The 26,711-nt window shown below is 35.9% G+C and overlaps 1 protein-coding gene across 1 annotated transcript in view; it reads left to right on the forward strand.

Moving 5' to 3' along the window:
- Positions 1–19,875, forward strand: part of NADK3 (NAD(H) kinase 3) — a 121,210-nt gene extending 101,335 nt beyond the window's left edge. Inside the window, exons 4-5 of the mRNA XM_089821600.1 lie at positions 18,678–18,829; positions 19,151–19,875. Coding sequence (XP_089677726.1) covers positions 18,678–18,829; positions 19,151–19,532 — 534 coding nt within the window. The 3' untranslated portion in view covers positions 19,533–19,875. The remainder of the gene's footprint in view (positions 1–18,677; positions 18,830–19,150) is intronic.
- Positions 19,876–26,711: the final 6,836 nt, after the last annotated feature.

The raw sequence follows: 26,711 nt of genomic DNA on the forward strand, positions 1-26,711 counted from the left end.
ACTGTTTGATTTGTAGTGCAAATGTATTCTAATTTTACAGTATTCCTATCTACCATATCTCTTACATAATGGTAAAGAATTTCAATATGCTTGGACCTGTCATGAAAAACTGGATTCACAGAAAGCTTGATGGAACTCTAATTATCACAATGAATAATAGTAGGATTCATGGGTTGACCAAATAATCCCACAAGTAACTTTCTGGGCCAAACTGCTTCTTGAGAGACCATTGTTGCGGTAATGTATTCAGCTTCTGTGATACTCTGTGCTACTGATGCCTGCTTTCTACATATCCACGATATCATTGCTGAGCCTAAACTGAGACAACATCCTAAAGTGCTTTTCCTATCAGTAACACTTCCAACCCAATCTAAGTCTGTGTACCCATACAAGTCCAAATCAACTTTCTCATACTTGAGCCCAAGATTAAGAGTGCCTTGTAAGTGTCTCATGATGTGTTTGATTGCAACTAGGTGAATCTCCTTTGGCTCACACATAAACTGACTTAAGGCATTAATAACATAGCAAATATTAGGCTTTGTGTTTACCAAGTACATAAAAGACACAATCATCTGTCTGTAAAGAGTAGAATCTATGGAGGGTGATTCTGTAGCTGCTTCCTTAAGTTTGTGTAGATTAGTCTCCATTGGAGAAGACATAGGTCTCTAGTTCCACATTCCAAATCTCTTCAAGATGTCTAATGTATACTTTCCTTGATTAAATATGATGTTGTCAGAATTCTGCCATACTTCCAGTCTTAGGAAGTAATAAACGAGTCCTAAATCTTTCATTTCAAATTCTTTGATTAGATCTTTCTTGCATTGATCTATAAGATGATCATCACTTGTTATTAATAAATCGTCAACATATAGTATCAAAATTATTATATTATCTTTATCCTTTTTATAAGAGATTTGGATCAACTTTATTCTTGGAGAATCCTAAACTAGAGAGATACTTATCAGTTCTTTCATAGCATGCCCTTGGAGCCTGTTTAAGCCCATAGAGAGCTTTCTTGAGTCCGCAAATAAAGACTTTAGGGGTATGAGTTTCAAATCCTTTAGGTTGTTCCAAATATACCTCTTTTGTAATCTTTCCATTCAGAAATGTTGTATTTTACATCCATCTGATGTACTTTCCATCCCTTCGATGCTGCAATAGCTAGGGCTGCTCTTACAGAGGTGTATCTGGCAACTGGAGCAAAGGTTTCTTCATAATCAGTTCCCTCCTTCTGAGAGAAACCTTTGGCTACGAATTTGACTTTATATTTTTCAATGCTACCGTCAACAACATGCTTAATTTTAAATATCCACTTAGAAGAAACATCTGATTTTCCTTCTGGCCTTGGAACAATATCCCAAACATCATTCTTAATAATGGATTGGTATTCTTCCGTCAGAGGATCCTTCCAAATTGTATGTTTAATAACATTTGAAACATTGGTTGGTTCTAATTTAGATAAATCACTGATGTTTGTTGCATAACTAGAAAATCTTTTGGGTCTTTTGCTTTTTTTGAAGGTTCCAGATGGTACAACGAAGTCTTGTGCTTCCTCTATAGTCTTAATGGCCCAAAATGATATTTTCTTTGGATTTTGAGTTTCCTCAAGATTAAGATTTTGAATTTTATCTTTAATTTCTTCAATGTTCTCCCTCTGAAATTTAGATTCAATATTTTCTTCAGACCTAGGTAAGGAAGAGGGATCTTCAAAACTTAGGGCTCTTTTGAATGTTAAATCTTCTTCAAATATTACATCCCTACTAAGTTCAATGTTTTTCTGACTAGGTATGAAAATCCTATACGCTTTAGATGTTTCACTATACTCGACAAAAATACCTTTCCTCCCAGAGGGTTCTAACTTAGTTCTCTTCTCTCTTGGGACATGTATATATACTGGGCACCTAAATATCCTAAGATGGCTTATATTAGGTTTAACCTTAGTAAAGACTTTTTTAAGAGTTTTATCTGTAAGGTGGGAGTGAGGACTTTTGTTTTGAATATAGACAGTAGTACAAGAGGCTTTTGCCCAAAGATAATATTCTAAATTTTGATCGAATATCATAGCTCTTGCTGCTTCTATATTTGTTCTATTCTTTCTTTTTGCTACCCATTTTGCTATGGTTTATAAGGAACAATATACTCCCTCTTAATTCTTGCTTCTTTACAAAACTCTTTAAACAAATTTGAAGTATATTCCCCTCCATTATCAGTCTTAAGAGTTTTAATTTTGTGTCCTGATAAGTTTTCAGTTAAGGTTTTGAATTCTTTAAATCTCTTAAGGATTTTTTCTGATTCTTTACATTTTAAGAAGTAGATCTAAGTTCTCCTAAAGAAGTCATCTATAAAAAGTATATAGTACCAGAATCCTCGAAGAGAAGGAACAAACTTAGGTCCACATAAATCTGAGTGGACTAATTCCAAAACATTGTTACTTTTTCTAGTGGTATCATGAAATGGACTTTTGGTGTTCTTAGCTAGAATGCATCCTTTACATATGCTTGAATGATCTTTATTCAACTTAGGTAAACTAGTTACCATCTTTTGTGCCATATTTTGTTTATATCAACAACTTCATGAATTAAGGCTTGAGTAGATTGACTAGGTTTTGTATTTAATTCATACAAGAATCCCTTTCTTTGATCAATCAACTTTGATTTCTTGAATGAAGTGTTCTTAGACCAGGTCATTACTTTACCGTTCATGAATGCAACATTATGTCCATCTTCAAGTGCTGTAATAGAAATTAAATTCATCTTTATTCCTGGTTCATAAAGTACTCTTTTGAGATGTAGAGAAATACCTGACTTCAGTTTCAAGGTGCAATTCCCAATTCCTTTGACTGAATGGAAGGAATTATCACCGATGGTTACTTCGCCATCAATTTCTTCTGATATTGAATCTGGTACCTCTTTGTATCCTGTAATGTGTCGAGATGATCTACTATCAGTTACCCATGCTTTGTGTGATACTTCATTTGATAGTGTGTGATACTTTTGAGAATCATAGTTTTCTTCTTTCCTGGTAATGTTTGTACAATTTACTTGCTGCTTAAGGGCAATTAGAGCTATAGTGTCCAAATTTTTCACATTTGAAGTATTCCAAATTTTTCACATTTGAAGTATTTTATTTTGGATTTTTCTTAAGTTTTTCATTTCTTTGATTTCCCTTCTTGAAGTGCTTCTTCTTACCTTTATAGGAATTTGTGTCGAGAACATGAATTTCTTCATCTTCAATTTTCAATTTTCCTCCTTTCTTAAGTTTACTAGATTCTTCTTGCAGGCAATCTCCTTTAAGCCTATTAAAGTCTGGAAGATTGTCTCTAGCACTTCCTCCTTGTGAGAATGTTTCCCATGAATTTGGTAACCCATCTACAGCCATAAGTGTTAGTTCTTTGTCTTCAATTATGGTCCCTATACTTGCAAGTTCGTCTCTTAGACTAGCCACCCTTAAGAAGTAAGAGTTCATAGATTCTTCCTTCTTTCTTTGTATATGAATTAGTTGCCTTTTTAGTGCAAGGGTTCTAGTCTCTTTGTTAACCTCATATGCATTTAATAATGCATTCATCATATGAAATGTCGTTTGATGCTTCATTAGCATAGGTACTATTTCATTTTTCACTCCATCTAATATGATTTGCATGGCTTTCGTGTTTCCTTTACTCTAGATAGTTTTTATAGATTCAACATCGGGTTGCTTGGATGCTTTATCAACAAACTGTTTTGCATCATTGTCTTCAAGAATCATCATAATTCTGAATTTCCAAGTAATGAAGTGTTCTTTTCCATCAAACCTATCCTTGGGTCTGATTGTGCTTGCCATTGAAGATAGAAGGATGTTGCTAGATATTTAAAGTCTATTTGTCAATTTGCAGAGCCTAGGTTCGACTACTAGAGCTCTGATACCATGTAAAGTTTCTGCAAATTGTGCTATAAATCAGACTGAGATAATACCTTTATAGTGCTTGCTGAAGACGATCTTCTATAATTCAAACTTGTATGAAGTGTTACCAATAGTATAAATACTATTCTGAAATGTTTTATCTCTGCAATAATTTGGATAGGGCAGTATTGCTAAAGGAGCAAACCATGTGATATTTGTGTGTCCTTTATCCACAAACATACCCTATATAAGTATTACAAACAAAGGGCATGTCCCTAGGTCAGCCCTGAATTATTCTCTTTAAAATCGACGACTTTTACATGGAGACATATGTTAATTCATTAAACTAACCAAGATGATTTAGTTAATCCTTAACTATGTTGCCCAAAGGAGATGCCGATAGCTAGAAAGAAGAAGACAATTACTTATAGGCTTTATTTCTAATGGATTTCATGCTTTCTCAGATCTGTATGATTTGTAGAATCAGATTAGTATGAGATCCAAGTTACAGGATTAACATCATATCCCCTTGTCTAAGATTCTGAAAGTCTAACAGTTTCTGATCGTAGAAAGTTTGGGGTAACCATCGGTTTTTGAAAATGGATACAAATTTATCCCAAGTAACCTCAGTTGTTTTAATGTTGAGTTCTATCTTGGTGTTTCCCCACTAAGTAGTTGCTTCACCTGAAAGGTGGTATATTCCCCATACTACCTTCGATGTTACAATAAAACTCCTAATTTCAAAGTATTGTTCCATCTCAGTTAACTAGGCCTCTGCATCCTCTCCAGTTTCAAAGCCAGAGAATATGGGTGGCTTGATATTTTTAATATCAAAGGAAAAGTAGCTAACTATTTCAAATTTCTTTTGTTTCTTAGTTTGCGTGGGTGAGACTTGAGTGTTCCATTCGCTGTGGCCAGAATTTTCATGTTCAGTTCTAGGTGGGGGCGAGGATTGCATCTCCTCTTGACCTTGCCCTATCTAGGTTGCCACGTTGTTCATTTTCTTTTCCATGGTTTCCAGCTTCGTTTGTGTCTTGCAAAACCTGAAGCACAGATCTGAGGGAATCTGTGGGTTGACTTCATTGGTCACTTCATTATCTACTGTACCCCTGTTGCTATTCATGTTTCGTATTTTAAATGCTCTTGAAATATAAACAAGTTTTCTTCAATCAATTTCATATTCATACTTTTAAAGGTGTTTGTTCAAAAGAAAGTACAAGAAAATAAGATATTACTAATTGCTTGCTCATTTTATTGACTTCACCAATTTTCCAAATTACATTTGTAACAATTTTTATTTACAAAAATCTCCTCTTCTAAGGATACTACAAAGAAATACTAATTGAATGCTCAGATATTCTATTCCTCGGTCTTTTGTTCAATTTTAATTCTGTGCTTATTCTGCACTATCCAAGTTTTATTAAAGATCATGAGAGGATTAGTCTGTTAGGCATTCCATGTTTTGATAAGTTTGTCCCTTAGTATTGTCTTCCTGGTAGGAGTCCATCTAACCCTTTCCTTCTTCATTCGTTGCATGGCTTGAGCTAGGGTTTCATCATCTTGGGGTATGGAGCAATAGGAATAACCATGCTTAGGTGTGTTCTTTATCAAATAAAAGAATATGCAATGCCGGGTTTTCTTACGGGGAGTCTTCTGGACATATACATCCTGCTACATTTAAATCTGAATTTTAAGTTCTACTAACTTGATGAGTGATGAGCCTAAGCTTTAGAGTTGAAACTAGGCTCTGATACCATATGTAACATACCCTTTTTTACTTGGCTCTATTCGGCCTTGGGTGCTTCCTTGGAGACTGCTAATAGCCATGAGATTCCATTAAATCAGAAGATTGTTTGTTGAACTATGTTGAAATCATACACAACTGGTACATATCAAGTAGCAAAAAATAAAGAAGTTTTTGCAAGGAAGATTTTGCACATCATAGAGCATTATATGATTTCATTGGCTAGGCATTCCTTTCCGAAATTTGTAGCAGTTGATGCTTATGTAAACAACTGATCAAAATAAGAGTGCGAAATAGGGAGTAGGTTGTAGCCTCTCAAATGCTAATCATGCTCAATGTTCAATGCTGAATGCTAACACTAGATTGGAAAAGAAAATGAAGCTTTCTTGAATCGAAAATGTATTACTCACAATGTGAATGACATGAGGGAATATACATGACCTAGATATAGAAGAAGATATAAGACGAGTTGTTGGTGCGGAACAACCACTATGAAATCTACAGCTCCACACTAACGGCTTGGTATTGAATTTCTGTGATATGCTCTGAAGTAAACAGAGAACAAGAAGAGCCTAAGAGAATCGTGTGAATAGAGAGAAAGAATGTGTGAGGGAGAGAGAGCTCTCCCTACCGCAGGGATGGAAATAGTCTCCCTATTGTGGTTACAAGAAAAGTGCTCGACTTACAAGAATATTTGAATTCAAATTTTAAAAAGAATATGCTGCTAAGGGTGGCAACGCTCATGTTGGAACATAAAGAAATATATATATATATATATATATATATATATATATATATATATATATATATATATATATATAATCCTTGTACAATATAATGTTCATATATATATAATATTATGTCATCATGCCCTTGATAATTTGTCTAGGATGGTACCTACCTATAAATATATATCTATATGTGCATGTAATTTTGAGAGTACATATAATTTCTTTTAATCATTATATTCTCTCTAGTCACGTACGCATATATACATGTAATTGCAATTCGTAGACGTTATTAGAGTATCATGGTGGCATCATATATATATATATTTATATGAAAATCTATAGTGTTGAGCTCAATTATAGTCTTAGAAATGAAAAGAGGTAATAGTTCTTTCATGGTATTAAAGGTTTATTATTTCTCTTGTGATAAAGTTGACCAGGTTGCTCATGACTGTCCATGACTATCCAAGGTGTACTCTGTTGCCTAGTCATTAAATCCTTTATCAAGGTAGTTAGAGCCCATACCTGACAGTGTGAAGATGGACTGAATTGGTGCCTCACTCCTTGAATCCCGTTTAACAATGCTTCCGCCCACTTCGTCTGCTTCTACAACCAAAATGCATTTTTCAACATGTTCCTCCATTTAAATCGAATATTAAATAAAATAAAATAACTGATAACTGTCACAACGACTATCCACCACAGATCCTCATAGTAAAATATAAGTAATCATTTTGCCAAAATAACAAAAATCTACTAACAAGTCATTTTCCAATGAATCAATTCGGTAATTATAACTTCCATTTCACAAGATCATGATATCAAGAGTATCTAACTAACCATTACAATGGCTATGACATTATTTTTAAAAGATAAAAAATTTGGAACGTATTAGGTATCTAGATCACTAATTTGTTTTTCTTGCCCAAGGGCGAAAGTGCCCTCTGCTGAAGAAACGACAAAAGACACAAATTTTTGTATGGGCCAAGAATGCCCCCAATACGACATAGGAATGGGTCTTGTACGAGAAGAGATCTTGGGTTGTACAACAAAACATCTCTTACAACAAAGAACCTCTTTTGCAAACAAAGAACTTTTGTCGTATGACAAACCACTGATCAACACTAAAGAATGAAATTGTACAAACAAAAATAATCTAACTCCACACTGGGGAGTACCGAATATAAGCATATCGAGGTAGTAATCACTGGACTACATCATAAGCATATCTACATAAATCTGGAAGACTAAATCAAACATCATTGTGCATCCTATCAATTTCTATTCAGGAAAGTAAGCAAGTATACAAGCTCTAAATCTTCCAGCTAGAGGAAGTTTGTCCACATTCACTGGACCCAACAGTGCTATAGCTTAGCAACGCCTCCCTACCATATGGCATCCACAAACTCAACTCGCTATGCTTATGGAGATAGTAGCCCAACCACGAGCATAAGGCAAACACTCAAGCAAGGGGTGGCTATCACACACACCAAGCAAATGCAATAAACTATTAGGAGGGTACGATGACCCAATGCAATATACATATAGGTAAATACAGTAAAACATGGAGAACACTCAACATGTGGACCAATGTCCAAAGTGCATAGAAAACTCACTCAGGGCTCGTTTGGTTCGTGGAATTTGATCAGAATTGGCATTTGTGAATACTGGATTTATCAAATTTTATGTTTGTATCCAAAATGGCAAAATGGAATTATAATTTTGGAATTCTAATTTACCTCAAACTCAAGTTGCTACTCTTTCGTCGAGATGCCTTGAATCAGAAATGACTTCTGATTCCACTTTTTTGAGGATTGGACAAAAAATATAATTTCTTCATTTTTCAAGTCTAGTGACACCATTAAATTGTTAACCTAATTTTTTTACCATTCTACCATTCGGACTTGCTTTGGGCGTGGACTAGGTTTGTGCATTCGGGGGAGATTTTTGTGACACACTCTAGTAAAGATTTTTGAATGTGAGCCCCGAATCTGAAGAGCATTGATTTTCCTTTCAACATGACATGAATATACATTCACATTAAGTATGATTTTGCCCAAATTTTCTTTAACAGACAACCTTCCAACACCTAATTCCACCAAAAAACCTTTACTTCGATATTGATGTTGCAAAGTTTATATGATAATTAGACACATAATGCATGTCGCAGAGCAATACACTATGTTCTTTTCCCTTCGCGATTTTATAAAATGGCTCATGTCTTGAATCTTCTTTTGATTGTGATATTTTTGGCTCTCAATAGTAATGTCTGCAAATCACACCTTCTCAAATTTCCAAGATCTTTGCAAGGAGGTCCAAAATAATCACTCGAATTCCCCTCAACATAAGCATACACAAAACTCAAACAGTTTGGGACTCCATTTCAACTACAGTGGATCGTCTATGAAAGCCCAAACTGTGGATGACTGCAGCCAATTGTATGATCTTACGGTGGACTTCTTGAGGGAAAGTTTGTCAATATTGATTGAATCTTCTACGGAATGGAAAAATGCTATCAATAGTCAGAACTATCAGAGTCCATCTCTGACGAATCAGATCACCTGCCTTGATGGCCTGAACGAAGCAATTATTGATCTCAATTTAATTAATTAAAAGAAAAAGAAAAAGAAAGTCTAATTCCAATTCCAATTCCAATTTCAGAAGCCAATACCGCTAGGTGAATCAAACGGGTCCAACTATTTTCCCAAAAGCCAATCTCAAATTACAAATCCAGATTTTGCCTGAATTCTGGATATGAAACAAAATCCAGTTTTGCTAATTCCACAAATCAAACAGGCCCTCATAGTACAACAGGGTCACTGCTCAGTACTAACAGAGGTTGGGTGAAGAGACCCGAGTGGGACTGTCATCACATGGCACATGATGTAGCCCATGCAGCTTTGAGCAATCCTTCTCGCATTCAGGAATGTCTACTAAGCCATATCAACATCTGCAAATGGCAAGGCAAGGACGTTACCAAGTCAACGTCCTCAAAGGACGACAAGGTAGTCTCATTAACGACAACAAATTTTTAATATCAATCCTTTAATTAGTTCTCACTTATTAAGAACTCTACCAAGGGATACCCTGGGACGCCTTTGCGTCCCAGCCCGTCTTGGACAGCCACTCCACTCCACTATTCAAACACCAACTAAGTTCATCTCGTCACAACATTTTAGTAACCATAGTTAAAACCCCCTTCACTAGATACACAGATTCTCATAAGAAAATCTCCTCAATTCTGACTATTACAACGTTTCAGTGGCTATTTCATATGCTTCAGTTGGCAGGTTTGTTGTAGTTTGCTTGCTTGATTAGTTTTCCGAGATTGCAATATTGAGATCCGGTGCAAATTCAAATAACAGAAATAAGCATGTAATTTATATGTATTCAAACACTTTATAAAACAAAGCGATCTGACCTTTTATGCAAGCAATATTTTTCGCTCAGACTTGTATAGCAGCCAATAACTTCTAGAAAACATTCAATTGAGCATTAATGCTTAGCGTCGCAATTCACTAACATTAAACAATAACAACTTTCCTCAGGAGCATACATGGAGTAAACGAAGATAGAACCATTCACATTCCAATGTATATTCAGCAATCACAAAGATGAACAAACAGATTTGATATGTGGTGCTGTATTATATGGAGACTACAATGCAATGAATGTACCACCCCACAGATGAGAATCTGCACTCTATAACAAAGATAATATTGCAGCAGATAGCTTCCACTGTTCTTTACAATATCTACACCGGTGTTAAATCCATTGCATAGGATAATAGTAGTTATGCTAATCCAAGATTGATTCATGGCATACAGATTGGAGAATACGTATCTTCCTTGTAGCGCTAAACTAAGGATGCCACCAAAACTCAACGTCCATATCAACAGAAGAATATTGCTAGTATTTTTTATAATCAAGTACCCAAGAAAAGGGACCTCATGCACATTAAAGACTCACAACCACAGAAAGATTCAAGTCGTAAATAAGATGTGCTAACAATATTCATGCCTGGGCGTAATGAGACAGCAACAATAATATGATTTCACATTAGAGTATCCAATAATTATTATGCCACAATAAAAAAGCGAACATAAGGGGAAAATCGATCATCTTCGAAGTTGCATTTTAACCTATAATTTCCGCATTTTCTAAACATTATTGCTAGGTAAACTGCAAAGATTCCATGATAAAGATCCTCAGTAAAACACAAAGTCTTAAATTTTTGTCTCTAATGGGACCTCACAAATGTTGCCTAATTCCATTGGAAATCCACCTCAAGAATCTTGTTGGGTTTTTGTCCAATTGAGCAAATCATTAGAGGTCTTCGTCCCAACAATTCGGAAGACATGCTTCCTCTCAAAATTCCAATATTCAAATCCCTATTTTTCTCCAAAAATCCCTTTTAATAGGAATTTGTCATTTACTATCAATTTTGGAGTATTCTAGAAAATACATTAAATATTTTGAGCCTATAAAGTGACTTGATCTAATTTTTTTAGTCAACTTAAAAATCACTTTAAATTAAAGAATAATTAAAGAAGTATATTTGCCATTTTTTTCCTATTACTATATTAAAATATTCTATCAATACAGATATACATTATAAGGAGCTGCTGCTCCAGATAGTATTAGAGAGGATCACCAATCAAACTGTGACAAATAAATTTTAACGTCATATAAATTTTATTTACACAGATATCCTGCTAGATGAATTTTCCACTGGATCTTTGATTAAATCTGAGCCATTTAATATTTTTCTACGGAATTGGTCCCCAAGTCCATTCAAGAGCATAGAGTAAGCTTTCTTGTGGGATACATATATTAAACTGAGCCCTCATCTGTTCCCAAGCCCTCAATTTACCATTGGCTAAAAGATCTTGCATCATCTTATCCGCCAAAGTGCACTAAATCTTAGTAGAGCAGCGTTGGGAGAGTGCCTGTGGCTTGCCATTAGAAGGAATATTCCACCATCTAGATTTGTTCGCAACATAGATCTTTCAGGCGAAGGCCTTCCAAAGTTTAGGCAAACAGCAATAGGCCTGATTCACATATGCTTCTTTCTACTAGATTTATTAATCTGACCATAGAAATTCTCTCATAATCTGGTGCAGCTTAGAAACTGAACATTAGCAAATAGCCAAGCTGAGTAACAGATTGCATGAGAAGCAATGACTTTCTCTAACCTAGATTCTGTTGATGTGAGTTTTTGTACCACTACAGAACATATTAGCAATTGAATATCTGATACGGGATATCAAAACACACAATTCCTCTCTTGAAAAGTAAATGCTCATGGGATATGAGAATAACTCCAATGTTGCTTACACTTGTGGATACTTGCTCAGTTTTATCGATGTGATTTGCTGGTAATCACGTAGGCGGCCTTACGCTATTCATTCAAAGGTGACTGGTTTTTGGTGAGATGGTGATGATTTTGTATGAGTGCTAGATGATGTTGATGGTGACAGTGATGGTGGAGGATGTAGCGCCAGATAATGTTGATTGCGCGAGGAGGCAATAATGGTCCTAATGACTTCTACCTTCCTAACTTTCTTAGAATGAAATTTGACTACCTAACTACTCACTATTCTACTCCTACTCCTATGAATGGAAAGGTTAGCAAATGGACGGGGATCGAATCTAATGAAAGCTTACCAGCAGCTCCACCTCCATAGATGCGGTGATTCAAAGGAAAAGAGAACTAGTTTACCACACAAGGCTCGCTAACCAACGGCTAAGGTGCTAGTGGCTTAGTTGTAGATCCCTATCAAACATCTACTAACATCACCATACAATTAGCCATCTATTTCTACTCTAACAACATGAAATGAAATCTTACTTTAATTTGAGAGATGAGAAGAACCATGCAATACACAACAATGATCATGTATATCCACCATGCAAACCATAACAATGAATAGAGAACAATTTTGATAGTATTTTGGCAACAATCCTCCAATATAACTCCCTCACAAATGAGAGCAAAATGGCCTTATATAGAGGCCAAAATTACAACCGATGGTAGAGATAAAGAGGCAAAATTGATGATGCAGATTGAATCCGAAGAACCCTAATTAGGGTTGCCACCCCATCGGCCAATGAGAAGACACCACCTCGTCAATGGATCAATGAAAAGGGTGGAAAAGTGGCAACCAATGAGAAGGCACCAAAATGGTGGCCAATCAGAAATAGACACTTGTCCTATCCTAGAAGAAAGAGAAATTGCCACTTGGGCTTACATTAAATGATCTTCTAATATAACTCTCCTTTTTTCTTTCATTCTTTTAGCTAAGGCAATGAACTTAGCTAGCCTTTCATTGACTTCCTCCATGGGAGGACAAGGTGTATACTTCATCTTGAATTCAGCTGATTTCACCATGCTACTTGCTGCTTGTAGTGTCTTCTCGTGATCTTTCTCATACTCTTTTGCAAATCCAATAAAAGCGCTTAGGGAGGAAAGTATTAAGATAATATCTTATACTTTCTATAATAGTCAACTACTTGTCTGTAGTCCGTCTTTCAATCTAGATAGGAATGTTTCCTATCCTGTCTCTAGTTTTGTTTCTAATTCCGTCTTCAGTCTACGTTGTTTCTTTTAGAAACAATGTCCTTGTAATTCTTTATAAGGAACACATTTGTTCCTCTGTTTATCAATCAATCAATCATCCGGAAATCCGTTAATCTGCCAACTCTTCTTGAATCCTGTAACATGGTATCAGAGCCAATTTTCGAAATTATTTTGTGATCCTTGCTTTCTAAAAACCTTGAGCTTTCAACTAGGTTTTTTTTTTTCTGAGGTTTTTTGTTTGAGGTTTTTGTGTCTGAGATTTCGACCAGTCTGCCCTAAAAATCGTGACTTCCAAACACGTTTTTCTGCAACTCCCGTCATCTGCAAAACGTGTGGAAATTGTATCTGCAACTCGCGATTTTTCTTTTCTGCTCCCGTGTTCTGAAACTCGCGTTTGTGGCTAAGGAACTCCTGCCCACACCTGGCATTCTGTTTGCACTCACGCCTGGTTTTCATTTCCGCTCGTGCCTGGTATTTTGCTCATGACTGGTATTTTCGCCTGCGCCTGGTATCCTTTTTTCTCTGCAAATCAAGACCAGAAGTTGCATATTTCCTTTTGTATCTACTTGCATCTGCAAATCACACCATATCCATCTATAAACACACGTTTTTTGGAAGTCGTTTTTTGGCATTTTTTTGTGCAAACGTTTTTTTTTTTTTTTTTTAACAGCCTACAACCTACAATCTCGACCATTTTTTGAGTTAAAACTCCAATCTTTAGTGCGTCCTCTGCCTCTAATAGAACTCTGTAACAAAAACGACCATTTTTATCAAGAAATCTGAAGTTTTTTCAAGCTTTTTTCAGCCAGGGCCGTATATTTTGTTTGTAGATTCTTGGTGGGTTTTTCGAGAGCTCAACTGGGTTGTCGTCCGTTTTTTTTGGGTGCCTCGGTTTTTGTGCCTCGATTTTCGAGCCAGCAGATCCAGAAAACGACAACAGATTCCTTCTGAGTTTTTCGAGCACTCTTCTGGGTCATTCTCTGATTCTTCTGGGTCTTTCGTATTTTTGCCTCGAAGAACGTGCCTTCACAGATTTTCACAGTTTTTCATTGAAAAAGTTGCCATGGCATCTTTGACAAATATTCTGCTCGAACATAATTCCAAATTCAATGGTCGCAATTATGGAACCTGGAAGCAGCGCATCATCGCAATCTTCGAATATCGCAACATCGCTCAACTTGTTCTGGGTGTTACGCAGCGTCCGACTTCTCCGGGTCCTGATCAAGATACATGGGATCTGAACAATCGAGAGGCAGTAATGCTTCTCAAACTATCCGGAGCTGATGACCAGCTTTCTTAGATTCCATCCGGCAAGATAGCTGCCGAAATCTGGACACATCTAAAAGGTCTTCATGAGACTTCCGACAAGAGCAGAGCCTTCTTTCTGAAAAACACTCTGTTTTCTATTGTCATGGATGAGCGCACCTCGCTCCAGGCACACCTGAATCGGATTCAGGAAATTCGTGATCAGTTACTTGCCATCAGTCGCAAGATGGAGGAAGAGGATATTGTGGTAATCACTCTTCGGAGTTTACCAAAATCCTATGAGCATTTTATCGAGACTCTCAACATCACATCTACTGGTGTTGATCTAAAGTTCACTGATCTCTGCATCCTGCTGCTTCAGCAAGATCGGTGGAAACAACAGTTTGGTAGCAGCTCCAGTTCCACCTCCACTGAGTAAGCCTTTGCTGCAAAATCCTTTCAACAGAACATTGGCAACCATCAATCTTCTCAGCCTTCCCAGCATCAACCTTCTGCTCAATCCTTGGATGACTCTACGAAGCAAAATGTACAGTGTAATTACTGTCACAAGTTCAGCCATATGAAATTCGAGTGCCGGAAACGTTTGGCTGCCCAAGCAAGGCAAAATGCTTCCCAGCCAATAGCACAAGTTGTCGAGCTTCCTGATCAAAGCGAAGCTACATTTTTCGCCTTCTGAATTTGTTCCTGTTTTTATGGGTTTGTTGATTTTCTCCTCAAAAATCATTTCAAGTTGTCTGTAATACGCAAGGTTGCGTGAGATTCTGGGTTTTACCATTTTTTCCACAAAAATGAAGTTTTGTAATTGCAACTTATTTTGAGTCATAGCACTCTTCTGGCAAAGCTTCTTGGTTTCAACATTCTGTAGATCCAGGGAGGGTCTCAGTTATCACAGAATGTTCCGACATCCGTACGTTGACCATTAAGGGAGGGTATTAAGATAATATCTTATACTTTCTATAATAGTCAACTACTTGTCTATAGTCCGTCTTTCAATCTAGATAGGAATGTTTCCTATTCTGTCTCTAGTTTTGTTTCTAATTCCGTCTTCAGTCTACGTTGTTTCTTTTAGAAACAATGTCCTTGTAATTCTTTATAAGGAACACATTTGTTCCTCTGTTTATCAATCAATCAATCATCCGGAAATCCGTTAATCTGCCAACTCTTCTTGAATCCTGTAACAGAAAGGGTGTTCAAATGTCTCTTCTTGATAGTAGCTTTTTCTAGCTCATCCAATCTTGATCCAAGCTTTGTCTCATTGATGTCCTCTTCTCTGATGTCTTCAAAATCAAATGCCACCCCAACGCCGCTCATCATGGTTGAAATAGAAGTGTCAACACTTGGGCTGTGATGTGCAGCTGCCTTCTGTATATCTTCTTTGTCAAAGGGGATTGACCTTCCTTTAGTCTGTCCTTTACTTGTATCACGTTGACTGTACCGACATTGGTATCGGTTATTTGCTTCATTTTTGAGAAGAAAGTTGTTTTGGGCATTATATCCTCTTTGTTTTTCTTAGTATTTGTTCCCTTAGGATTCTTGCTTGCACTACTATCCTCCATCTCATTGCCCTATTACGGGATGGTAAAGTGGTGGACAATGAATGCAAGAAGAACCAGGGGAGATAATATCTAGACAAGAACGAAAGAAGCAAATTAGCTTAAGGGCCCCTTTCAACTCTAAATGATTAAAAGTCACCTCTACCAATAGCTCGATCTGTCATTCACCTCATTTTCGAGAAGAAAGTTGTTTTGGGCGTCATATCCTCTTTGTCTTTCTTAGTGTTTGTTCTCTTAGGATTCTTGCTTGCACTACCATCCTCCATCTCGTCGCCCTATTATGGGATGGTAAAGTGGTGGACAATGAATGCAAGAAGAACCAAGGGAGACAATAGCTAGATAAGAACGAAAGAAGGAAGTCAGCTTAAGGACCCCTTTCAAATCTAAATGATTAAAAGTCACTTCTACCAATAGCCGGATCTTTCTTTTGGAATTTAGGATCAGACTTTGAGAATTTCAAATCCCTTGCAAATTAGAATTTTAATCCTTTGGAATTGTCCACCATTTGCCCAAAAAAATCAGACCTTCATCATGTGTTTCCTCTTCAAAAAAATCGTCCAAGCTTAGGAGAAAAATCGCAGCCCTTCTTGAAAATCAGAATTTTTTCTTCCACAAATTTCGGCTCCCAAAAATTCGCCAAGTAAGAAGAGTGCAGATCTGCTCTTGCAAAATCGCAAATACCATGAGGAGGAAAAGATGAGAAGTGAGGAGAAAAGAGGAAAAAGTTCCCTCTTATACCCAACTTGCCACTCCCTCCTAGCTGGCCGACTGGGACCCTAGGAGCAAGAAAAACAATAATTAATGCACAAGTATGGCCCCCAATTAAATGCTTAGCTAAATATTAACTTTGCCAAGATGAAATTTACTTTTAAAAATTGCCAATTAGACCAAAATTGCAAAAAGAAAATAAATAATGCCTTGGAGATGCTAAATGTTTCCATTTAATGATGATTTAGTAATTAATATATCATTAAAATCGGATTTTGGCTAGCCAAAAGCCATTTTTTAATATTAAATCACCAATTTCATTAAAGGCTAAAAAGTTTTCAAGACAATTTTAATCCATTAAAGCCAATTTCTTTTTTGCAATTTAATTCAAATCGATTTTGCCAAAACAATTTTTTTTTTGACGAAAATAAAATCATTTCTTTAAAGTTCAAAATCGATTTTGCAATTTGATTTCATCTCGACAAAATTAATTTTCTCACCAAAGAAAATCAAGATTTTCCAAAAAGATCAAATCTAACAAATTTTTTTTTTGAAAATTATCCAAATTTACACAATTATAACCGAATTTTCAAAAGAAATTGTGTAAGTACAAATTTTACAATTTTATCCTGTCAAGTGTTGCTCTTTGAAATTTTGTCCGGCCTAAGGATGAAATTGGTTGTTCTGGAAAATCAAGTTGAAGCCGGGTGAAAATAGATCTAACCCTTTCCCCTCTGGCCTTGAAGGTGTCCAAGGCTTAAAAAATCTCAAAAAATCAAATCAAAATTGTTTTGACAACCTCAAAGGGGTCCCCAAAATTTTGGGGCGATGGTGTGAAAACTTCACAACAGATTCTACTTGCAAGAGATAGCGAGTTTGCCATTAATATGCTTCTTCTCTATCTTTTGAAAAGAATACATTCCCACATACTTTTCAGCAATGGGGAGGAGACATCAAAAGATATGCCTAAGTATGTAATGCCCCATTCCAAATTTCTCCTAGAATTACAATTAGGGTTAGAAGCATGATCAATTGCTAAGCTTTGGAAAGTGGCTGCCCTCTCAGCAAGGACACATCTCTTTATGACTGGCCTTTTTGTAATCGCTCCAATTCGCTGTATGAAAATGCAGTTTACTTCTATTAGAGATGATCTGATCTGAATGGATTGTTTTCTGTATGTATCTCGTTCTCTACTGATGATCTTCAATCTCTTTCTGCCTGCCTTCTTGTCTATCATCCATTTCCTCCTTTATATCTGGATTGCTTATAGGGTTGGTGTCTTTGGAGGTTGCCATCCCTCGAGCAGTGGACACAACCCTCCATAATTCACTACCTTTCAATGTCTGCTGTCTTTAATCTTTATTTAATTTTAAAACTAATTATGGTTAATCTTTTATCCCCGTGATAACCGAATTTCTTATGAGTGTCACTGCTATAGTGATCACTGCCTGCTGTTGTTAGTCCATTGTTTATAATTTTTTATAAACAAATCAAGGCAGGGCATCACAAAGTATCTAACCACCTTATTCGTATCAGACCATTGCCATCCCTTACCAGCCAGATTGTAGGGTCTTCAGTCCATCCTATTACAGTGGACTTATTAGGGGAGATCTTAGAACATGATGCAGCACAAAACATCAATCTCTTGATTGTATTGTCATGGGTGGTCTCTGTTAGTTGAATGAATAAAGCATTGCCATCAATAAATTGAGCATTTAGTAGTTTTCTCTTGGTTGGGAAGTCTAATGACATTGATTTGGTGAGAGATCAAGTTACATTGGGGAGAGGTCAAGTTAGATCTGATTACAAAATGCACCTGCTGCAATGACAAATAAGGCATGGGCTATGCAACAGCCTTGTCTGATGGACCTTTGAATAAAGTTGAATAATTCAAAATATTTTCTTTTATTTTCTTGTTTTCAAATGAAGATTGCTCATTTTAACCTGAACTTCAAGATGCATTGCAACAAATTCTCCTTTTTATAAAGATGTCTGGAATTTTGAAACTGACCCTCATCGTGTTCTAATTGTTTTAAAATTTTTTGAGAAAAGACTAAGCTCGTGTTTATTTTCTGCTATTTTGAACTTTTTCTATAAATAGATGTAATTGGAAACCTGATTATTTGCATGCTAGAGAGAAGGAAATGCATTTCTATCATTTTTTTTGAATAAATCATTTTCTTGCCCACTGGCTGAAGTTTGAATTTGTTGATGTGCAGGTATTAGATGAAATCCTTGAAGGAAGGCGAAAGCCTGTACAGCTATCAAGGATATTAACTTGTATTGATGGCGTTCAGTCCCATACGCTCGCACTAAATGATGTTTTGCTTGCACACCCATGCCCTGCTGCAGTGACTAATTGCTCATTCAGGTGAGTTATGAGAATCAACTACTGAATATTTGTTAAATGGCGAGTTTCACATAGGTTAAAAGATTCTTAATGGGTTGGTCTACCACTTTATATTATTTTTTTCCAATATCTAGCTACCAGGAATTATGGTTAGTATAAGTGCTTGTATGTGTGTGTTGCCCTGAAGCAGCCCATATAGTAGTTAAAAGAACAGCTTGACTTTTTGACTTTTTACATGTGTCGATATTGTGTACTCCATTGGATTATAGAACTTACTAAATGTACTAGTAAAGAGTTCTTCAGCCAATCTCTGTAATAAGATTGCCTATTCTTTTCCTTCAGGATACTAAAGGGTGATTCATATGATTCCCGTTTTCACCCAGTCTACAGCCGATCAAGTGGTCTTAGAGTATGTACTGCTGCTGGTTCCACTGCTGCCATGCATTCAGCTGGAGGTTGCCTCATGCCTATATTGTCCAAAGATCTCCAGTATATGGTCAGAGAACCAATTTTGCCACCTGACCACTCTAGGGACTTGGATGGATGGATCAGAACTGATGAAGTTATGCATATTGTGTGGGGTTGTACAGAAGGTTATATCTACATTGATGGCTGTCATGTTTCCCTTCCTCTCAAATTTGGAAATACAGTTCAAATTTCATCTAGATGCCCTCCTCTACAAGTTTACATGCATCCATCCCGCTTGCAACATGTCACTAACTAAACATTGTTATATGCAAAATTCCTATTAATTTAATTCAATGTGATCTTATTAAGAATAGGATTAACTTTCCACAAATCAAGTTTCATGCACGATGACCTGCCTTAGACATCTTGTGGTTGGATTGCATTGGTGTTGCTTCTCTCTTCTCTTGTCAGTTTAATGCTTCAGGTGGTATACACCCTGGCTTGTGAAATTGTAAATACCCAGAAGGTTGAGTTATATGTTGCTACTTCAATATGATGTTACGGGCTGCAGCTAAGTTTTGACAAAACAGAAATCTCAAGTCATTTTATATTGGCTTCAAAGACGATGCCATTTCAAATGGTTCTACTTTTTTCTGGTATTTTGGTGTTCTTTTCTGTGGCTAAAGATTGACCCGAAAGCATCTGAATATTTCTTTCCGTTAGTTAATCAGCATATATGTGTAAAGTAGGTTGTTTTTAATATAAATTGTTCTTCCCCGAAGTCTCTTGATGGGACCCTTCAAGGATGGGGGGTCCCAGGGGTAAGGGTATGGCGTTGTGAGAATTACAAATGAAACTTGACAAATTAGGTAAGAATACTAAAACCTAAATTGATATGTCCTAAATTGCAGGTTTGTTAGTAGTGCAGTTGTCGTAGACTTTTTGACTTGTTTAACCAAGGAGAAAACTCCATAGTTGAGCGCGCTTAGGGTGTAGCACTGGGATGGGTGACCTCCTAGGAAGTCCCGGTGCTTCACCCATGTGAGCATCACCTAGATCTAATGAGTGCTAAGTGTTCCATTTATTCTAATGAGAGATGGATTCATGTTGAATCACTACTCATGAAACATGGGTCAATGAGTTTGACTCAAAATCACATAGTTAAATCCTGATAGCAATATCACAATTTGACTTGTAGTGGAAATTATCTCCTACTTGTCAATTGATGAGCTTAAGGGGCTTTCTAATGAATGGTTCATAAGGCACAACACTTGGTGAAGGTTTCGCAAGTGGGGTTGCAAGCTTTGGGTTTTAACTATGGAGGAAACTCCGTAGTTAAACGCGCTCAGGCTGGAGTAGTATTGGGATGGGTGACCTCCCGGGAAGTATTTATTCTCATGAGAGATGGATTCATGTTGAATCACTACTCTTGAAACATGGGTCAATGAGTTTGACTCAAAATCACACAGTTAAATCTTGATAGCAATATCACAATCTGACTTGGTTTGGAAATTATCTCCTTCTTATCAATTGTGTTATGTTGTTTAAAGGTGTAATTTGATGTTGCCAACAAGCTTAAAGGGTTTAGAGGAGTCTAATGTTTTAAGATGTTATTTTTGATTTCTAGTTTGGACTCTGAAATTCTTGGTGGGAGTGTTTATTTTTTTGTCTATCTGTTTATCATCTTTTATCATTGGGATCACTACTACACAATCAAATTTTTTTCAATGCATTTTGATGCTAATTTGGTGCATTATTGAATTATATTCAATTAATTTTAGTTATAGATACTAATGAGACACTTAAGTGTTATAGCTTGTTGGAAAGAGGACAAAAAGTTTTAAATGATGGGACACTTAAAAAGTATCTTTTAGTTATAAATGAATGAAGTGAAATAAAAAATAAAAAATGATATTTCAATTTATTTAATGAAACAACTATAGAGGCTAACTAAATTAAAGGCGACTAATTTTAATAGATGAGGCTTTTATGCAATGCTACATTGAGATATTAAAGAAGATAAAAAAGTGAGGCGATACTTATATAAGTAAAAAGTAGGATTAGGCTTTCTCTGTAAAGAAACCTTATGTGGTTTTAGAGTTGGGCTTGGTTCAACTCAATGTTTGTGAATAAAAATCTCTTGCATGCATCATTCTCAAAATAGTGGAGACACAATATGGAGAATAATCTTGGCAATAGTATCTCAAAGGTCACAGTGGGTCATATGTGTAGTTATTTCACTTTTGGGAAGGTCTCTTGTTGCATATTAGTTTGTTGGACACAAATTGAAGAAGAATAAAAAAAAGGGTTTGTTGTTCATTCATTTCTTTTGATGCCTGTACATTGCCAAAGAGGGACATGAACCGTTTAGATATGGTTAGGGTTTTAGTGTTTTCTTTAGCAATTTGAGATTGCCTAGAGAAGTAAACTACATTGTTATAATATTCTTATATCATTTTCCGAAGGGCTAAGGGTTCACATATATAGGTCTATACCAAACACTCCTAATTTCCAACAAGCCATGGGAAATCATTAGCATGGATTTTGTATTAGGTTCACCAAGGACCAAAGGAGGTTATGACAATGTTTTGTTGTGGTGAACAGATTTAGTAAAAAGGCTCATTTTCTCCCATGTATGTGCAAAAATGATGCATCCTACATACCCAACCTTTTCTTCAAGGATGTTTTGAGGATGCATTCCTAACCACTCAATATTGTGTTAGATAGAGACTCCAAGTTTGTGGGTCACTTTTGGAGAACTTTGCTGAAGAAGTTAGGAAATAATCTAGCATTCAATTATGTATAATACCCTTAGAAAAATGGCCAAACTGAGGTGGTCAGTAGGTCCTTAGACAATCTCCTAAGATGCTTAACAAAATAATATGGGGACGATTAGGATTTGATAATACAACGAGAAGAATACATCTGTAGTGACTCCAATAGAAGCATATGTAGGAGTCCCTTTGAGATTGTTTATTGCATTTGTCCTAGAGGGGTATTTGATCCTAAGAGTTTTTCAAGGGATGGTCTTGAAAGAAATGCACAAGAATAAGACTTTGTTGTGGTGATGAGAGACATTCATCAAAAGGTGAAAGATACACTTCCAACATAATGTGGAAAGGGATATAGCAAGAGAAGACAACAAGAGGAGAGATTTATACTTAAGGTTGGGGGCTTGGTCATGGCTTACATGAATAGAGGCAGGCTTCCCAAAGGGAAATACACAAAATTGATGAATAGAAGGATTGAGCCTTGCAGGGTTGTGCGGAAGTATGGGCAAATGCCTATGAAATTGAACAATCCTAAAAATTTGCTATCTCCCCTATTTTTAATGTATCTGATCTATCTCCCTATAAAATTTATGTGATTGTAGGTACAAATACAATTGAAAAAGACAAGGGCAATGAGGATTGGATCAAATACTTGCCTCCTCGCCAACCAATGTAGTTGGAATGTGTTATGGGTAGCAGAGAATCAAAGAAAACTAGGAGCAAGAATTATCATGGATACTTAAGTGGAAGGTACTTGACAAAGATGCAATAGGAATGACTAAATTTGATATCAAGCAACATGAAGTCATTATTAAGAGCTCATTTCAAAGAGGACTTGAGATCGTTCCAGTTGGAGAGTATGGTGCATGAGCATGTATAGGTCAAAGGGGTCTATGGAGAGTTTTGGTGTTTACTTTAATGATCAAGAAGGTAATAATGTCTGTCATATTTCGCTTCCTCTTAAATATGGGAATAAAGTTCAAATTTCATCTAGATCTCCTTTGCATGTTTACATGCATCCGCCTACAACATGTCACTATCTAAATATGGTTATATGCTAAACTCCTATTAATTTAATTCAATATGATCTTTGTAAAAATATGATCAATTTTCCCTGGATCAAGTTTCATGCACAATGACCTACCTCAGTGTCTTGTGGTCGAATGACATTGATGTTTCTTTTCTCTCTTCTCTTGTTTAGTTTAATGCTTTAGGTGGTATACACCCTGGCATGTGAGATTGTAAAAACACAAAAGATTGAGTTATATGTTGCCGCTATAGTATGATGTTGATAAAACATAAATTTCAAGTCATTTTATATTTTGTGGCTTCAATTACGATGTCATTTCAAATGGATTTACTTTTTTTTTTCCCTAGTATTTTGACATTCTTTCCTACAACGTATCTAATATGTGAAGTGAAGAGGCAAAGCTAAAGCTATCATAAATCTTTGGCAGAAAATTGGCTTGAAAGCAATTGAATATTTCTTTTCATTAGTTAATCAACATATTTGTGTAAAGTCAATTCTTTATATATAAATTGTAGTCCCACTAAATTTCTTGATGGGGCCCATAAGGATAGGTGATCTAAGGGCCTTAAATTTGGGAATGATAGAGAAGCAACATGGGTAAGGGTTTGGCTTTGTAAGAATTACAAATGAAACTTTGATAAACTAGGTAATAATACTAAAACCTAAATTGATGTCCTAAATTTCAGGTTCTTTAGCAATGCAATCGTCGTTGTTTTCTTTGACTTGTGTTATGTTGTTGAAAGAAGTCAAAGGGTTTAGAGGAGTCATGATGTTTTAACATGTTATTTTTGACTTCTAATTTGGGCTTTAAAATTCTTGGAGAGATTGATGGTTTTTAATCTATTTGTTTATCATCTTTTATCATTAGGATCACTATTACGCAATCAGGGTTTTTTTCAATGCATTTTGACTATTGTTACTGATTGGGTGTCTTATTGAGTTATATTTAATTAATTTCACATAGACACATACTAATGCGACACCTAAAAGTGTCTTTTATAAATCAACGAAGTAAAATTAAAAATTTAATATGAATGCTATTTAAATCTTTTTAATGAAAGAACTATACAGGTCAAATATAAAATTAAAGGTGATCTATTAATAAGTGCGACTTTTATTTAATGCTACATTGAGAGATTAAAGAAGATAAAAAAGGGAGGCCCTACTTATTTAAGAAAAAGTAGGATTAGGATTTCTTTGTGTGCGTTTAGAGTTGGACTTGGTTCAACTAAAGGTTTGTGAGTAAAGAATCTCTTGCATGCACCATTGGCTAAATTGTGGAGACACAATATGGAGAATAATCTTGGTGATTTTATCACGAAGGTCTTAGTTGGGCAAAGACTTGTTGTATACAAGTTTTTTATACATGAATTAAAGATGAATAAAAAGAAGGGTTTGTTGTTCATTTATTTCTTTTGATGCCTATACATTGCTAAGGAGGAATGTGAGCTTTTTGGATATGGTTGGTTAGGGTTTTGGTATTTTCCTTGTCAATTTGAGGTTGCCTAGAGAGGTAAACTACAATGTTATAATGTTCTTTATAATTGGAGTTTTTTTGGAGTTTGACATTCATTTTGAGAATGATAGTTTGCAAATTTCATGAATCAAAGCTATTTCAATGCTACATTTTATGGTTATGTTTGAACTATCAAAATAAGGAATGACAGAGAAAATTTCCTTTTGAGATCAAGAAGCTAGAGCTTGGTGGAATGAACGTTAAGATGACAAAGATGATGAAGCCAAGATGTTGTAAATTGTCCTAATACATTAGCATGCTAAAAAAAAGCATGAGAGAAGCTTTGGAGAAGCTAACAGAGATCAAGAGGGTGTCTAAGATGTGTGAATAAAACCAAATGAAGTGAAACAATCAAGTTTTTAACTCTTCGAAGGATTCTTGATGCATGTGGTAGGTGGTATAACATTGTAGAGGTGGTAGTTGCAATGTCTCAACAAATCATTGAATGTTTTTAGATTTGTGGGATGAGTGCTAGTTGTGTGCATGCAACTTGTGCTGACTAGTCTACATGGCCAAGAATTTGAATGTAAAAAAAAAAGGAAAAATAGAGGGATGTGGAAGTTTGCATAGAATTTTATTTTTCAACTAAAGTTAGGAACATTACATAATGGTAAGTCACAAGGGTGTGAACTTACGACATTACATTTCTCCCCCACTTTAGTGACCGTATCATAACTAAAGATGCAAGCTGAAGTAGATGAAACTTACCTAACTTACCTAAGGGATTTTCATCCACTTAGGTTACCCCTAGCAGAAGCCCTTAATTGTCATGAGGCTGCATCTAACATACAAGCTACAAACAAGTATCTTAGATGAAAGAGACAAATAAACCACTTATAGCACACCAATATTGGTAGCAAGTTGTGTTATTCCTGATAGCAATACAACAGGGTTATTTTGAATGCACCAATGTGAGTAGCAAAATGCATAGTTTTATGGTGGATGACTTTAGATGTTTGTTGATGCAAGTAGCAAAAACTATAGTGACATGATGGGGCAACTTTAGACATGCATCAATATGTGTAGCAAAATATAGATAGTTGTTTGGTACGGTGACTTGAAACATACATCAATATGAGTAGAAAAGTCTATACAATTGTATGATAGAGAGACTTTGATCATGTTTATAAGTGGATTGGCCCCACAAAGGAAAACAAATAGATCCATTTAAAAAAACTTTTAGGAAAAAACATGTGATGTACAGATAGTCAAATAACAACTAATAAAAACCCCCCTTAGAATGGATTGTGCTTTTGAAAAAAATAAGTAGCAAGAGGATGTTGACCTGTGGTACAAAGCACACACAAATATAAGGCAACACAAAGTCAACATAAGGGCTGTTGGCAAGGAAAAATAAACGAACAAGGCATAAAGGCCATTTCTTGAACAAAACAGGCCAAAACTCACACCATAAGGGAAGGTGGGAGAAAAATAACCAAAGTCTACATAAATAAAACAAAGGAAAAGCCCACAAAAGAGGGCCAAACTCACACCACTATTGCTCAGAGGGGAACATGGGAGATTCTAAGGAAAGAAAGAGACATTGTGACATGCCATCATTAACAAAATGCAAGGAGGAATGACATGAGAACAACTTCCCCTTTGAGATCAAGAAGCTAGAACCCAATGGAACGAAGGTAAGGTGACAAAGAAGACAAACACAAGACAATTTAAGTTGTCCTAATACATTAAAATTCTCAAGAAAGCATGAGAGAAGTTGTGAGAAAGCTAAGAGAGGTCAAGAGGGTGTCCAAGAAGCATGAAGAAGACCAAATGAAGTGAAATAATAGTTTTAAGTTGCTGGAAGGATTCTCGACACATGTGATCAATGTTATGAGGTGTTACATTGTAGATGTGGCAATTGTAATGTCTCAACGACTCAGTGTACGTTTGCAAATTTGTGGGATAAGTGTGGGCTATGTGCATCTTGTGCCAACTAGGTCACATGGCCAAGAATTTGAATATAAAAGGATAAGGAAAAACAATGGGGAGTGAAAGTTTTTTAGGGAATTTCATGTTGCAACTAAGGTAGGAGCATTACATAACAGTTACACAAGGGTGCAAATTTAAAACATTACATTTTGCCCCCATTTTAGCGATCATAAAAGTGACAAAGACATATCATATAAGAATTCTTATGAGTATTTCATCATGCTCAATATTTTTTGAATATGAAGA

The sequence above is a fragment of the Cupressus sempervirens genome, chromosome 3 (assembly GCF_028749045.1).
Source record: "Cupressus sempervirens isolate cs-2001-9-10 chromosome 3, ASM2874904v1, whole genome shotgun sequence".
Classification (NCBI taxonomy): domain Eukaryota; kingdom Viridiplantae; phylum Streptophyta; class Pinopsida; order Cupressales; family Cupressaceae; genus Cupressus; species Cupressus sempervirens.